Consider the following 14,027-nt stretch of genomic DNA (forward strand, 5'->3'; position numbering starts at 1 on the left):
AAATCCCCCACTCTAGTATTCCTGCCTGGAGAATTCCATGGACAGATGAGCCTGGTGGGCTACAGTCCATGGAGTCACAAAGAGTCAGACATAACTGAGCGATTAACACTTTCACTTCTATCTGCTCATCAGCTATGGACAGGAGGACTCTGGATAGATTTTCCTTCTGGATTGTCAATACCTACTTCTTAGGGGTTCTCTCCTAGTGCCCAGGACTGGCTGTTAGAAACAAAGGACAGTATGGAAGAGAGCTGAGGGTGCTGAGCCTTGTCTGATCATTGTACACTTGACCAAGGAGCAATGGAAAGACATTTTATCACTTTTCTTGCATATGCTTTGTTGTTTGTACAGTTTTACAGTGGTTAATCTACAAACTGGCTAACCGATCTAAAAATCATGAAGAGATGACTATATTTGACCTTCCTTACTGTACATAAGCAGGGAACTGAAAGCCTACACTTACGGGAAAAAAGAAAGCAGGAAATAGGGAAGAAAGGAGGAAGGGAGGGAGGGAGGAAGAGAATTAGAAACAACAGATAGACATTCCAAGGGAAGCTTTGAACTCTAAAGGAAAATTTACTGGATAAAGGAGAGCACTATTTTGTTATCATGAAAAGCGTCAAAATCTACATTATTGCTTCAGCACTCTAGTGATCCCAGTTACTTTGGAACACTGCCTTTGAAAGTCGTAGTATGAAGACCTTGATCCTCAGGTTGGGTCTCTGCCACTGGGCACCTTCCCAGGGAGGTGGGCAACCTTCTTTCAGAGGGGGTTCTTGTCAAGTGCCTCATAGCTCATCATTTAGGCTGACTGTTAGAGCTTATAGGACACTGCAGGCTCTTGCCCCAGGGCACAATGTTGAATTCATTGCCACTGGATTTCCATAAAACTCTAGGTTGAGATATTGCTGCCCAGTAGGAAGATCAAGTTTCTCTCTTTTGGAATGATATTAGCTTTTGATATTTAGGTCTTATGAAAAAAAATCCAGATTATTGTTAGAATTTCTTTAACTTATCTTACTCTTTATTTTGGTTTTTTAAAGAGAATTTATTTTTGGCTTGTGTTGGGTTTTCATTGCTGTGCTGAGCAGGGGCAACTCTCTAATTGCAGTGCAAGGGTTTCTCATTGTGGTGCCTTCTCTTGTTGCAGAGCATGGGCTCTAAAGCTTAGGCTCAACAGTTGTGGTACACAGGCTTAGTTGTTTTGTGGCATGTGAAATCTTCCCGGATCAGGGATCAAACCCATCTCCTGCACGGGCACATGGATTCTTTACCACTGAGCCACCAGGAAAGCCCTACTGTGGCTTTATTCTGACTTTTAGTGTGTGTGTGTTTGAAATAAGATTGGTGAGGAGAGTGAGGCTGAGATAAAACTTTTTCAGGAGTTAGGGCTTATAAAGGTCCTAAATGAGCCCTGGGTTGAGGTAAACGGAGTAATGCTGGGTCTGTGTCCAGCACAGCGAGTCTATTTCCTTCCTTTTGACATTGATTCATCTATCATCACTAGAGACCTACTTTTTGGATGTATCATTTTTGCCACGGTAGAAAGGCTTTTACCAGTTGAAGCCTATGCCATCAGTCCACATGGAAATAATATAAGAAACCTCACTGTGGGAGTTGTGACTATATTTACGCTAACCATGTTGAAGAGATCATGAGTATACTTCATGAGAACTCACAGGAGACATCTGTTCTGGTCTCAGAGCAAATTGTAATTCCATCAGAGCGCTGTTTTATTTTAGAGAGCTATGAATCATGAAAACACTCGTGTTTTCTCTTCGCATTGGCTTATAGAAAGACTAGAACCCACTTTCCAGCCCAACTCTGAACTCCAGCATGGGCCATTAAAATTTACCTGATACTATCTTACCCTTTTCTTTTGTTGAACTGAAAACTCTATATATTAAATTTTCTACTATAATTGTAATATGTAATTTTACATAGATGATTTAGAAGAATTACACATGGATAAGGAAGAAAATATGAATCATGATATAATTTTGATTTACATCCTCAAATTACCTGTTTTAATTCCCTTAATTGCTTAATTTTATTTTCACCTTATTTTGCATATTAGATATATTTTTGTAAGCTAGACATTCTGATTTCTATAATTTATTGACCAGGTAGTATAGACCACTTTATTCATTAAAGGAATTATAATTATCCTTATTTATGGGTATACATATGAGGGAATCAAAAATAGTACATTCACCTGTTCTAAGAAAGTAAGATCTGTGTAGTTGGCCCAACAGCTGCTAAACGGAATTGTTGTATTCCCACTAAGTCCACTGATTTTGGTTATTATTGGAGTCCTTTAGTACGGCCTTCAAAGCCAGTGCAGTAATCCCAACTGATACACAATTACCCTAAAGAAAAAAAAGAGTAGAGAATTACAACAATTGGCCTGTTACCATGCTTCTTTTTTTTTCCTAAAAAAAAAAGATATATAGAACTTTATCTTTTTAAATGTCTCATTTCAAATCTAAATCTACAGAAGCTCTTTTTCCTACACAAAGAGTTCAAATAACAAGCTGTGGAGCAAGTTCACAGAGAAGGCACATTTTAAAAACATAAAAGACAACATTCATAGATAACAGTCCAACGTTGAAGAGGCAGTTGCCATTCCCAGGTTGTCAGTGTACCAGGATTAGTGAAGTAACTTCATTCCTTCCACTTAAATAAATCTCTGGAGTTATAACTTACATCGGCATCTTTCTGCCTTTACTGAAGGCTGTTGAGAAAATGGCTGTCCCAGCTGTGTGGCCCACTGGCTGAGTGACCACTGAGAGCGAAGTCACAAGGGCTACATGATGAACAGGAATGAAAGCCTTCCAACCGGCTGGGCAGCCACCTGTGAATGGTCACGAGCGACAGAGTGGTGATCACGTGATCAACTACATTCAGTAGCAAACTCCTCTGGCCAGGCTAAGTGTTTAACGTTCTTGTTAAAAGTATGTTCAAAGGCATGAAGTCAATATTATTACAATATTTCCTCTAGAGCATATTCATGAAGCACTGTTGTAAATAAGCAAAGCAAAGCATATTTTACACCAATAAATACTTTTTTAGAAGATACCACTCCTTTTCAACTACTTTATGATTTTGGCAATACTTAAAAAAAATAGGCAATAATTAGAAAGACATGCTCTCTAAATTACTGTACTGAAATAGAAGAACAGTTAAAATAAGAAAGAAGCAATGTTTTAAATAGCAAAATGCATCTTTCTAGTTGCATTTTCTACCTTAGCCCAGCCAGAATCACTGGGGCTGGGATAGGATCAGTAATAGACATGGAAGAGACATTAAATCCGAGGATACTATTGGTTTTTCCTAAAATTACAGCTTGTCCAAGAGAACCAGCAATTTCTTGGAGTTCAGGTAACTGCATCTGACCTATGAGGAAAGTGTTATGACACGTGGACTGTAAGAATATGGAATAGGGAGAACATTGTGAGAATATTCCACTTCAGTTTTTTGTTTGTGCCACTCGCTCCATCCACATCAGAGAATTCTACAGCTTCTAACCATTCCTGAGCTAAACATGACAAAGTCATACTAAGGAGGTCAGGAAAATAAAAAACTCTGTAGAATATATATATATATATATATATTTAGCTAGAATTAAAGAACAAAAGACAAAACAAAGGTGATAATATAATTTCAAGAAAAATGAGTGAGAGTATGCAGGGAAAAATGTTTCTTAATTTAATACTTTCCTATGTCATTCTTTGTTTAGAAGTGAAGCACTCTCATGTACGTCTATCATTAAATATTACTTTTTAAAAAAATAGAGTGTTCATTGCAGAATGGAAGGAGATAATTAGCACCATTGAATTTATAGTATATATTAATGAGTGGCTAACATTATCATTAAATTACTAACAAAAATGTTCCTTGCTCTGGACACTGACGATTTTCAAGGTTAATTCTGACACTGTAGGTAGTTTCTATTCCCTTTTTCTAGCTTTGCAGTTCCTTGTAAACCTACTTCCCCTGCTAAGGCTCTTTACCTTGTGAAGTGGCACCTCTTATCAGAGAAGCCTGGAACTCTCTCTTGAGCCCTCTTCTCCTTCACCTCTCCCCAACACCATATAATCAGTCCTCCATTTCGAAATCTCTCTAAACTCCATTGCTCAAATCCCTAGTCAACCCATCAGCAGCAGAGATACGAAAACAGCTTTTCAAACTGGCTTCCTGACATCCCATTCTCTCCCTCTTGCATTCTGTTCTACACACTGCAGTCAGAGCGATCATTTAAGAAACAACTACAGAGTGAAGCCCGTCAGAAAGAGACAAACAAACACTGTACATTACTGCATATATATGGAATCTAGAAAAAGGGTACTGATGAACCTTTTTGGCAGGGCAGAAACAGAGACACAGACGTAGAGATGGACCCTGTGGACATAGTGGGAGAAGGAGGGTGGGATGAACTGAGAGAATATCACTGGCATATATACCCTACCATGTGTAAAACAGCTAGTGGGAAGTTGTCATACAGCACAGGGAGCTCAGCTCAGTGCTCTGAGATGACCTAGGGGCTGGAACTGTGATAACTTAGATGAGTGGAAATGGGACAGTGGGAGGGGGGCTCAAGAAGGAGGGGATATATGTACACATATACACATTATGTATCCCTCCTTAGGGCAGTATTAAAGAATGACCTAATCATCGGACAATTGCCTCATCTCCCAGGTCTAAATCAGAACCTGCTTAATCATCTAATCAGGTCATGCTTAAAATTTGCATGCTAGGCTTCAGCATTATGAGAACCAAGGAACTTCCAGACATAACAAGCTGGGTTTAGAAAAAGGCAGAGGAACCAGAGATTTAAATTGCCAACATTTGTTAGTTCATAGAGAAAGAAAGAAATTCCAGGAAAACATCTACCTCTCTTTTATCAACTACACTAAAGCCTTTGACTGTGTGATCATAACATATTGTGGAACTCTTAAAGAGATGGGGATACCAACCTCTTACCTGTCTCCTGAGGAAACCTGTATGCAGGTCAGAAGCAACAGTTAGAACCCTGTATGGAACAGTTGATTGGTTCAGGATTGAGAAAGCAGTACAATAGGGCTGTCTGCTGTCACCGTGTTTATTTAACATATACACTGAGCACATCATGAGAAATGCTGAGCTGGATGAGTTACAAGCTGGAATCAGGATAGGTGGGAGAATATCAACAACCTCTCTTGTGTGGATGATGCCACTCTAATGGCAGAAAGTGAAGAGGAACTGAAGAGCCTCTTGATGAGAGTGAAGGAGGAGAATGAAAAAGCTGGCTTAAAACTAAACATTAAAAAAAACTAAGATTATGTCATCCAATACCATTACTTCATGCATATAGAAGGGAAAGGTGGAGCTAGTGACAGATTTCCTCTTCTTGGGCTCTAAAATCACTGCAGACGGTGTCTGCAGCCATGAAATCAGAAGACATTAGCTTCTTGGCAGGAAAGCTATGATAAACCTGGACAGTGTGTTGAAAAGCAGATACATTACTCTCCTGTCAGAGGTCCATATAGTCAAGGCTATGGTCTTCCCAGTGGTCATGTACTGTTGTGAGAGCTGGACTGTAAAGAAGGCAGAATGCCAGAGAATTGATGCCTTTGAACTGTGGTGCTGGAGAAGACTCCTGAGTGTCCCTTGGACAGCAAGGAGATCAAACCAGTCAATATTAAGGGAAATCAACTCTGAATACTTATTGGAAGGACTGATGCTGAAGCTGAAGCAGGTGTGAACAGTCGACTCATTGGAAAAGTCCCTGATGCTGGGAAAGCATCAGAGGAAGAGATGGCTGGATGGTATTACTGATGCAATGGACATGAAATTGGGCAAACTCTGGGAGATGGTGATGGACACGGAGGCCTGGCGTGCTGCACCTCTATGGGTCGCAAAGAGTTGGACACGACTGGACGACTGAACAACAATGGCTGATTCATGATGTTGTACAGCAGGAACTAACACAACACTGTACAATCAATTATATTCCAATAAAAAAGAAACAAAAAATAAAACAACAACAACAACCACAGCCAGTGTCTTGGTGTACTGTTCCTACATCTCTAGCACCTTCCTTATCCAGACTCATGCCCTGAGGGCTTTAGTCACTGAGTTTCTTCATGAAGCCTAGGCCCTCAAGCTTAGTGTGCTCAGGCGGTGCTCTCGGGCAGAAGGTCTCATGTGACACTGAAAATCACAGTCTTGGGTATTTTTAGTCCCTGTCCATTTTAAAGGCCTCTTTTGGTTGATTCAGTCTCTTTGGATAAATGCAGTCTTTCAGACTCTCCCCACCCACACCGCTCCTACACGATGGCTTTCTGGGTATGCCACGTGACCTCGTGCCAGCTGTACAAAGGTGCTTCACATCCATACACTGCTACTCCCATCTCTCCTCAGTGGTTTTTGGTGCAGGGTGGCACGCCCTGACCTGCTGGCATGATTACAGGTTCTCTCTGACCATCTGACATGTGAAGGCATTGATTTCTGCTGACTGCCAGCTAGAAACCAAAGACTTTCACTTGAAGAGCTGTTTTTTCTGACATCGACTCTTTGTCCAGAGGTCCCCTCAGTACTTAAGCAACCACTTTCTAGGACACCTGGAAACTTATAGATGTCCTAACATTTTGTGAAGGCTGTGAGGGGCCAGAAGTGTTATTCCATGCATATCTTTCTTGCCACTTTGCAAAATTTTGCTGTGATGTCACTCCTTGCCAGACTATAGGGCTTTCCTTGAGACCTCAAACCCTAATTCAGTTTAAGTCTTAGAAACAAGCTGTTAGCCTATCTGTCCTCCTGCCCCTATTTCCATGTTTTAAACAGCAGTGTGCTATATCTGGGTATCTAAATATCCAAATTTATATCTAAATCTGGCTAGCAAGATAAAACTGCTTTAGAGAATGGAGGGTAGGAGAGGTTGTATGTGAAGCAATTAGATTACATACAGGAAATAAATCACAGGGTTTTTTGACATTAGAGTGGCTAGTGTAGTAAGTACTGGACCTCAATACACGTAAGGGCTTACCAGGGAAATTTTTAGTCAGTGAACAATCTACATATACAGACCTGTATCTCAACATGATGCAACTCCTAGACTAATTAGAGACTATGTTGATCCCAAATCCCTGACCCTGTAGATATAAGGAAACCCAAGGCTGATGAAGAAGAGTAACCTATGACTGGCACAGAATGAAAGTCTCTCAGTCTTGTCTGACTCTTTACGACTCCATGGACTATACAGTCTACGTAATTCTTAAGACCAGAATACTGGAGTGGATAGCCATTCCCTATTCCTGGGATCTCTCAACCCAGGGATCGACCCAGGTCTCCCACATTGCAGGCGGATTCTTTACCAGCTGAGCCACAAGGGAGCCAATGGAAGATGTGGCTGCAAACACAAGCCTGTGCTTCCTATTTCCTTCAACAGAGAGCTGATCAGCACTTCCTTCCATTCATGCAAGCCTTTCCACAGGCTGATCCCCACAAGGGAGGAAGCTTTTGCCTGCCTAAACTGGTAGAATTCCAGAAGAGCAACATGGCTGGTGCATGGGGTTAAGCTCAGAAGCAAACCACCTGGGGGAAATGAGTGACGACCCTGGTGGCAGAAGATGAGAACACTCAGTACCTAAGTGGACACATAAGAGAGCCTGGAGTTGAATGAAGAAGATGCTTAACAGGAATGGGGAAGATGAGGATTTCTGAGTCTGTATGTGGCTGAGGAGGAAATCTCTCCCCATCAGCTGAGTTTCAGAAGCCCAGGTTAGCTAATAGGGTAGGGCAATGGGGTGAGGGGAGGGACTCATTCGATGGGCCCCCAGCGACTGCCGGTATGATGCTTGCTTCGATCTGCGCCTGTGTGCCTGGCTGCCTGAGAGCCCACAATGGATTTTGAGGCCCTGAGGCCCCTGCTTGACTGTGGGGAAGGAGACTGAAAAGAGCCAAGTATCAGAGGCTTGCCCCACACCCTCTGACAAACATAGCTGCCCGGAGAGTGAGCGTGCAGAGGGTGAAGGAAGGAGAATGGGGCGTCCACCCAACGTACCGCTGCTGTGGTTGTGGTAGCCCATCATTCTCCATGTCTCCACCTGATGAAGCTCTGCCCATTTCCTCTGCTTCTTGGTCTCCTTCTCCCAGTACTTGGCATTCATGGGCATAATCCATGGAGCCTGGGGCTCAGCTTTGTCCACACGACTGTCATACCGGATAAAAGGCTGATCATCCACGTAGCCTACAGCCTGAAACTTAGGGAGGCTCGGGTCCGGCTCTGACAGGTCCAGGTAGTGGTAGCGGAGGGAGTGCGTCCCTGTGGAAACACAAACTGGTCTTGGGTTCACATAGACGACCAGGATCTGCACCAGGCCTCAGTGTGCTGGGTGAGGTTGGCAGTAGAAACTTATCCAAGAGAATTTATTATGAGCAAGAATGTGTGTGTGCGTGCTAAGTTGCTTCAGTCATGTCCAACTCTTTGCAACCCCATGGACTGTAGTCCACCAGGCTCCTCTGTCCGTGGGATTCTCCAGGCAAAAAAACTGGAGTAGGTTGCTGCTCCTCCAGGGGCTCTTCCCAACCCAGGGATCAAACATGAGTCCCTATGTTTCCTGCATTGGCAGGTGGGTTCTTTACCACTAGCGCCACCTGGGAAGTCCATTAGCAAGAGTAAGCACTAGCAATTTCAGTGAAAAAAAAACATAAAGGCATCCAAAGAGATTAATATAGAGAGAACCAGTTGAACATTGAGGCCAAAGGTCATGCATTAAGGCTTATGGACTTTATTCTCAGAAAGTTTCTCAGCTCCTCACGCAGGGCCTACTTACTCATACTTTGTATTCATCTCTAGTGAGTGTGATTGTCTGGTTTCCAATTTCTCACAAAAAGGGTGGGATATTTTTAAAAAGTTGGTTGCTTGGGAGCTTAATTTATGTGGTTGCTGCTGCTGCTGCTATGTCGCTTCAGTCGTGTCTGACTCTGTGCAACCCCATAGATGTCAGCCCACCAGGCTCCCCCGCCCCTGGGATTCTCCAGGCAAGAACACTGGAGTGGGTTGCCATTTCCTTCTCCAATGCATGAAAGTGAAAAGTAAAAGGGAAGTCGCTCAGTCGTGTCCAATTCTTAGCGACCTCATGGACTGCAGCCCACCAGGCTCCTCCATCCATGGGATTTTCCAGGCAGTAGTACTGGAGTGGGTTGCCATTGCCTTCTCCAAATTTATGTGGTTAATTAAGCTTAATTCATTGCCCAGATATGCTTGAGAAAGGTTGGACATCATTCTTAGCTTGAACCATTACTGCCAAGCTGGTGGCACCTTGACTCCATTCCCCACTCCCTTCTGTTCCCACAGCAGACATTACTGTGTGTTAGTTGCTGAATCATGTCTGACTCTTTGTGATCCTAGGGACTGTATCCCAGTGGGCTCCTCTGTCCATGGGATTCTCCAGGCAAGAAACCTGGAGTGGGTTGCCATTTCCTTCTCCAGGGGATCTTCTTGACCCAGGGATCAAACCCAGGTTTCCTGCATTGTAGGCAGATTCTTTACCATCTGAGCCACCAGGGAGGCCCAAGACTAGTTGATCTCTTATCTCTTTGAGTCCAAATGCTGCCTCTCTACCATAACTCCAAACTCATTGATTTAACTTGGTGCTGGAGATGAAATCTACTTAGCAGCCAGTCCTGACTCAAGCTATTCAAATAAATGCTGTATCTTAAACTCAGGTCACATTTCTCAGAGATATCCCTGGCTTACTTTCGTATTTTTAAAAAACTTTTGCTCAGAAGTTTTTATCCCCTAATACGCCTGTCTCTGTGTTATTTTTCTCCAGAGCACTGGAGAGAGTATGCATTTGCACTGACTAGAGAGTATGCATTTGTTTGTCTTGTTAATGGACTCTTTCCTCTGCAGTGTCAGCTCTCCAAGGGCAGGGATTTCTGTATGGATTGTTCTGTTTCCCCAGCACCTAGAACAGCTTCTGGCATACAGTGGGTGCTCATTGGTTGAACATTCACATGTGAAAAGAGTCAAACACATCTCTACACTCACAGCTCTCTTTTTATTGCCTCCTTGTTACTTCAGGCTATACCAAACTCTGGCCAGGTCCTCTGTACCTGCTGTTTCTTCTGCCCTAGGCATTCCCCTTTCTGCTTTCTCTCAGCCACTCTCCACATCCCTCAGGTTGCAGTCAAGCATCCCTTCCTCCAGGAAGTCCTCTCGATTTCAGCCTGATGTCTCACAGAGGGATCTCAAGAGTGTCCTGTGCTTCCTGTGAAACTATGGATTTCATGAGGGTGGGAAGTCCATCTGCCCTCTATTTATCCAGGACCTAGCACACAGCTGACAATGGCACCCCATTCCAGTACTCTTGCCTGGAAAATCCCATGGATGGAGGAGCCTGGTGGGCTGCAGTCCATGGGGTCGCTGAGGGTCGGACACGACTAAGCGACTTCACTTTCACTTTTCACTTTCATGCATTGGAGAAGGAAATGGCAACCCACTCCAGTGTTCTTGCCTGGAGAATCCCAGGGACGGGGGAGCCTAGTGGGCTGCCGTCTATGGGGTCGCACAGAGTCGGACAAGACTGAAGCAACTTAGCAGCAGCAGCAGCAGCACACAGCTGGAAGTTGCTAAATTGGACAAAAAACAAGAACATGAATGGTATGAGGATAATCAGAGTTGCTATTTTTGGTGACTGCTGTGCCTGCACTGGTTTAACTCCTCCTCATTCACTATTTTAGTTCATCCTTACAATAAACCTAAGAGGTCAGTGTGATTGGTCCCATTTTACAGATAAGGGAATCAAGGCCCAGGGGAGACCAAGTGTAGTACTCAAAGGCATGTACTAGAATGAGGGCAGCCCAGATTCTCTCCCCAGGGACTGCTGTCTTCTTCTAAACTGAGAAAAGGCATGCTGTCTTCTCATGCCTGGAGAACCTCCTCATGGGAGGCAAGAGTGGTCAATGTTAGGAGTGTTTGAGTGAAGGTTAACATCAGGCCTGAACTGATGTGGGCCTCCTGGGAAATGACTGAATTATCTCTCGTGGTGCTGTTTCCATGCACATCTTTGAGTTACTCAAAGGGCAGTGTGGGGGTACTCCTGTGCTGGCAGCTGTGAATGGGCACAAAGTTCTTTGGGGGAGAACAGAGGCTATGATTTCTCCACGTCAAGGTGATCCACCCACTCCTTGGCTCTGATCTGCAGCAGCTCTACCTGCCCTGGAAGTGAGGGACAGAAAAGATCCTGTGTCTTTGTGTAGCTGCTGGGACTCCTGGGTAGTGAGGAAGCCGTACAAGCTGGGCCTCTGGTCCTGCCTCCCTCTCCACAGCTCAGAAAGCATAGTGGGGTAGGCTGAAAAATGCCCCCCGAGATATCCCTGCAACTGTTGAATGTTAGTTTATATGGTAACAGGAGTTTTGCAGATTAAATTAAGGATCTTGAGATGGAGAGATTATCCCAGATTGTCTAGGCAGGCCCTAAATGTGTCCTTAGAAAAGGGAGGGAGAGGCAGATTCCAGCAGAGAAAGATGCAGGAAGGCACTATGTGCCAAGAAATACAGTTCTAGAATGGAAAGGCCTCCTCCAAAAGGGAATTCTTTATAAAAGACAGGAAGGAACCAGCCATATAAGGATCTGACAGCATTCCAGGTCTGCAGAGGGGAGAGCCAGTGCAAAGGTCCCAAGTCAGAAGCATATGTCAGGTGTCCCGAGGCTGCTGCAAGAAGGCAGGGAAAAATAAAATGGTGCTGTGATTCAGTGTAGCAGATGTGGGGTGAAGGAAGGGGCTGAATCCTGAATCTTTCCCAGGCTTGTCCAGATCTGGCCTGGCCCTCCTTGCCATGAGGGGTCTGGTTCCTGGAATCTGCTCTGCCCTGGACTACTTACCATGGCCTACATCCTGGCATCTGGTACCCATCCTGGGAGTCAGGGACCTGCTTTTTAGCACAAGTTCATGACTGTGGCCTGCCTCAGTTGACTTTCAGGTACTGCTTCCCATGTACCCAGTGAGGGGCCTGTCACCCTTCCCTCCCTGAAAATCCTACCAGTCTCTGCTCTGCCTACCAGATAGTCTTGAGAGTCCAGCCTGCTCTCTGTGGGGGCTCACATACTGCTCATTGCCATTTTTGCCTAGGAGAACAATCTCAGCTGGGACTAGATTGCCACCTGCTAACTGGACCCAAGTGGAATCATCATGCCTTGGGCTGCAGCCCACAGTGAAGCAAAAACAGCTGAGGAAGGCCACCTCCCTGGCTTTGGAGGTGATACCACCTGCCAGGCTGGGGTCAGTGCCAGGCACTGTGAGACCAAGGCAGGAGGAAGTGGGGGCTACACGGCAGGCATCCAGCGGTATCTGCTCCTGCAGTGACATGGCCTAAGGAAGTTGCTACATGCCCATTGTTGTTTCAGGGCCTGCGTGAACATTAGTTTTTCCCCACTTCCACCCTAACTCTCCACTTCCTAGTCTCTTGGCCACATGGCTGGTCTTCAAAAAGGAGCAGTCCTGTACCCCATTAGCCTAGCCTCCTTCTTCCTCTGACCATGGTTGGGGAGGAAGGAGCCAGTCCCTTTGCCACCCAGGCCAGGAGATGTTTTTGTGTCTGCCCCACCTCTGAAAGAGATGGGAATACAAGACCACCTGACCTGCCTCTTGAGAAACCTATATGCAGGTCAGGAAGCAACAGTTAGAACTGGATATGGAACAACAGACTGGTTCCAAATAGGAAAAGGAGTACGTCAAGGCTGTATATTGTCACCCTGTTTATTTAACTTCTATGCAGAGTACATCATGAAAAACGCTGGGCTGGAAGAAGTACAACCTGGAATCAAGATTGTCCGGAGAAATACCAATAACATCAGATATGTAGATGACATCACCCTTATGGCAGAAAGTGAAGAAGAACTAAAAAGCCTCTTGATGAAGGTGAAAGAGGAGAGTGAAAAAGTTGGCTTAAAGGTCAACATTCAGAAAACTAAGATCATGGCAGCCAGTCCCATCACTTCATGGGAAATAGATGGGGAAATAGTGGAAAGTGTCAGACTTTATTTTTTGGGGGCTCCAAAATCACTGCAGATGGTGATTGCAGCCATGAAATTAAAAGATGCTTACTCACTGGAAGGAAAGCTATGACCAACCTAGATAGCATATTCAAAAGCAGAGACATTACTTTGCCAACAAAAGTCCATCTAGTCAAGGCTATGGTTTTTCCAGTAGTCATGTATGGATGTGAGTTGGACTGTGAAGAAAGCTGAGTGCTGAAGAACGGATGCTTTTGAACTGTGGTGTTGGAGAAGACTCTTGAGAATCCCTTGGACTGCAAGGAGATCCAACCAGTCCATTCTGAAGATCAGTCCTGGGTGTTCTTTGGAAGGAATGATGCTAAGGCTGAAACTCCAGTACTTTGGCCACCTCATGCAAAGAGTTGACTCACTGGAAAAGACTCTGACGCTGGGAGGGATTGGTGGCAGGAGGAGAAGGGGACGACAGAGGATGAGATGGCTGGATGGCATCAACGATTCAATGGACGTGAGTTTGAGTGAACTCCGGGAGTTGGTGATGGACAGGGAGGCCTGGTGTGCTGCAGTTCATGGGGTTGCAAAGAGTCGGACACGACTGAGTGACTGAACTGAACTGAACTGAACACCTCCCCTACGATCCATATAGCACTGCCAGTCCCTAGCTGCATGGCTCTGAGGAAGTTATTTCAATGCTCCAGGTGTTGGTTTTCTCATCTGTAGGTAGGCTCAATGAACTGACCTGCTCCACAGTGCTGGAGCATCCAATGAGATAATGAACATAAGAAAAAGTTCAGGCATGGGGCAGGCTTCCCAGGTGGCTCAGTGGTTAAAAAAAAAAATGCCCACAGTACGGGAGACTCAGGTTAAATCCCTAGGTCAGGAAGATTCCCTGGAGAAAGACATGGAAACCTACTTGAGTACTCTTGCCAGGGAAATCCCATGGACAGAGGAGCCTGGTGGGCTACAGTCCATGCAAAGGGGTTGCAAAGGGTCAGACATGACTGAGCAACTAAACAACAGGCA

General features: G+C 44.7%; 1 protein-coding gene across 7 annotated transcripts in view; it reads right to left on the reverse strand.

Moving 5' to 3' along the window:
- IFI47 (interferon gamma inducible protein 47) overlaps window positions 1–14,027 on the reverse strand; it is a 77,858-nt gene that overhangs the window by 27,378 nt on the left and 36,453 nt on the right. For 4 of the 7 annotated variants that reach the window (XM_059888195.1, XM_059888193.1, XM_059888192.1 and 1 more), the window contains exon 4: window positions 8,045–8,305. In XM_059888195.1, coding sequence (XP_059744178.1) covers window positions 8,045–8,305 — 261 coding nt within the window. Of the gene's footprint in view, window positions 1–8,044; window positions 8,321–14,027 lie in introns of all 7 variants that reach the window. The other 3 variants (XM_059888189.1, XM_059888190.1, XM_059888191.1) reach the window with 1 other exon arrangement.

This window comes from Bos taurus, chromosome 7 (assembly GCF_002263795.3).
Source record: "Bos taurus isolate L1 Dominette 01449 registration number 42190680 breed Hereford chromosome 7, ARS-UCD2.0, whole genome shotgun sequence".
Classification (NCBI taxonomy): Eukaryota; Metazoa; Chordata; class Mammalia; order Artiodactyla; family Bovidae; genus Bos; species Bos taurus.